Here is a 2,623-nt window from a genome sequence, read left to right on the forward strand (position 1 = left end):
GTGGTACAGTCGACGACGTGGGGATATTGGTAATTATTATCGTTTAGCACTCTTATCCTGCGATATACCGGGCGTCGCGTTTAGATCTTCAGGTATGGATTTTGATCTTTTATATATATTTATACAAATTGCAATTATATATATTTATACAAAATTAAGATATTGTATAAAGATTGATAAAATTATTAGTCACACACGCGTAAGATTAATACAAAAAATAAAGCTTTGTCATATACATATATGTATATACATATATATCTTTTAACGTCGTTACAGAGAAACTTTCCTATTCTAAAGCAGTCTTTGAATTTGTATCTTAAATCGACAGTATATATATTTGTAAAGTTAATTGACATTTTCTCATCGTTGTTCGCCGCTTTGCTCGACCGCTTTGATCATCGCGGAAAAGACTCCATTCTGTCTTTGCATTAAATCTGCCGGTGAGCCCTCTTCGATGATTTTGCCCTCGTCGAAAACAATGATGCGATCACAATTCAACAAAGCCGCCGCTCGATGCTGCACAAAAAAATTAGTTTCATTCAAATGTTATTCCTATCTAACAAGAGCTTAAGTTTTCGAGATTAAAAGTTTTAAAAAAATATTAGAAGGCGTTTCTCAAATCTTATATAATTTATAGAGTAGCTACTGACCGCGATGGTGATCACAGTTCTGTCCTCGAAAGCGACAGCAGCCGCTTTCAGGAGCGACTTCTCAGTGGCTATGTCAAGCGCGCTGGTTGCCTCGTCGAGTACGACGATACTCGATCGCTGAAGGATCGCACGTGCCATGCAAAGCAGTTGCAGTTGACCGGCTGAAAAGTTCTCGCCGCCTTCTCGTACCTCGAGGTCTACGTCAAAATTAACTTCAATTACATTATATCGTTATCTTGAACTTATTTTATCGTGTTACGTTATTTATCATATTATTATTAATATTAATAATATACGTATCGTATTATATTATATTACGTACTTAATCCTTCGGGATACGAAGCTATGACATCCTTGATTTGCGAAAGCTCCAAGGCTCGCCAGATTTCTTGGTCCTCGTGTTCCGAAAATGGATCCAGATTTTCTCTAATGGACAGTATAATCAAATTTAAGCTCACATATATAATTTTTAAATGAACACCGTGTGCATTACGTTTAGCGAATAACTGCGACGAGAATACAACTGTGAAATGCCAGCCGCGTCAAAGACATTTCGCAATAATAAGAGATTTGCGAATGTATTATCTGCGCACCTGATCGTGCCGCTAAACATTATTGCATCCTGCGGTATAGCCGATAACCGCGATCGCAATATTCGAAGAGGCACTTGCCGGATGTCAATGCCATCCAACAGGATGCGTCCTTGGCTGATCTCGATCAATCGGAAGAGGGCCATAACGGTCGATGATTTTCCGCTACCGGTTCTCCCACAAATGCCCAACTGCGAATAATAATTGTATAATAAAATATATAAAATATATGTAATATATTTCTATTTTGTTATGCATTAAAATAAAAGAATCTTAGAGATTTGATTGATTGTCCTTATACTATTACATATAATTTTATTCATATTATTATATTATATACATGTCATATCATCTATTGTTTTTTTATCTACGGGTTACTGATTTATTATACCTTTTGCCCAGCTGGTATTTTCAAAGACAAATCTGTGATCACCGGATTTCTGTCTGCATCGTAGCGCAGAGAGACATTCTCAAAAAAGATCTCGCCCCTATTAGGCCAGTCATTGGCTACCTGTAAACCTAAAATCGAGCAGATAAAATTAGCCCGTGTGCGATAAGGAAGATAATAACGGGAAATAACCTGTAAATATATTATAGTCGACTTCGTGAAAGATATCTTTGCTCGATTGTTTGATATTTTGTACATTGGATTTTCAATAATACACGAATAAATCACTGAGTCGATTCCGGAAGTTGATTATCGCCAAACGACAGATTTTGATCGATATTTAAATACAACTGAAATATAATATCGTTTTGATAGATAACGATGATACCGAAAGACGGAAGATTACTGCGAGACAGTAAGTCAGTCGATATTTATTAAATAATATAATTTTCAAAATAAAAAATTATCACTTGTTTGTTGGATTTGATTTGCGCCCGTCACGAATTAAAAATTATGTAACATCATGGCAGATTAATAAGTTTCGTTCATCGATATTCATTGATGTCGATATGTCGCGAGTTTGGAATGCATGTGTATTAAAGACTTTATATCCGTGATGTTTGATATTAAATATATATACGATTACAGAAATTTAACGGTGATAACGCTATGGCTGCATGTGCTTCTACCAATGGCACCGCACTAATTAACCGCGCGCAGGCAAAAACGCGCTTTCTCGCGAGCGCTCGGCTGCGCCGACGTTAAATGTATAAACAAATTTGACAACAATATTAATAATCGCTCTGATCGACGCTCTCACCGACGATCTCATCGGATGACAAGAACTGAGGGCATATACTCGTGGAGTCTCACCATCGCGACTCACAGAGTCGCATGGTATTTTTGGGGATACATCCTCCACATGCATCATATATCCATCTCTCATCGACAACAACGCAAGCGCCAAAACGCGCACAAGTTTTTCAGAACTTTGT

The 2,623-nt window shown here is 37.1% G+C and overlaps 1 protein-coding gene across 1 annotated transcript; it reads right to left on the minus strand.

Moving 5' to 3' along the window:
- Window positions 1–230: 230 nt before the first annotated feature.
- LOC112452190 (ATP-binding cassette sub-family C member 9-like) lies at window positions 231–2,556 on the minus strand. The gene is made up of 6 exons (XM_025012287.1): window positions 2,502–2,556; window positions 1,632–1,759; window positions 1,244–1,431; window positions 973–1,076; window positions 651–847; window positions 231–516 (listed from the first exon to the last, which is right to left on the minus strand). The coding sequence occupies exons 1-6, from the start codon at window positions 2,554–2,556 to the stop codon at window positions 361–363; spliced, it is 828 nt and encodes a 275-aa protein (XP_024868055.1). The 3' UTR covers window positions 231–360.
- Between the last annotated feature and the right edge of the window lie 67 nt (window positions 2,557–2,623).

This window comes from Temnothorax curvispinosus, unplaced genomic scaffold (assembly GCF_003070985.1).
Source record: "Temnothorax curvispinosus isolate PA1 unplaced genomic scaffold, ASM307098v1 QBEX01003037.1, whole genome shotgun sequence".
In the NCBI taxonomy this organism is placed as follows: Eukaryota; Metazoa; Arthropoda; class Insecta; order Hymenoptera; family Formicidae; genus Temnothorax; species Temnothorax curvispinosus.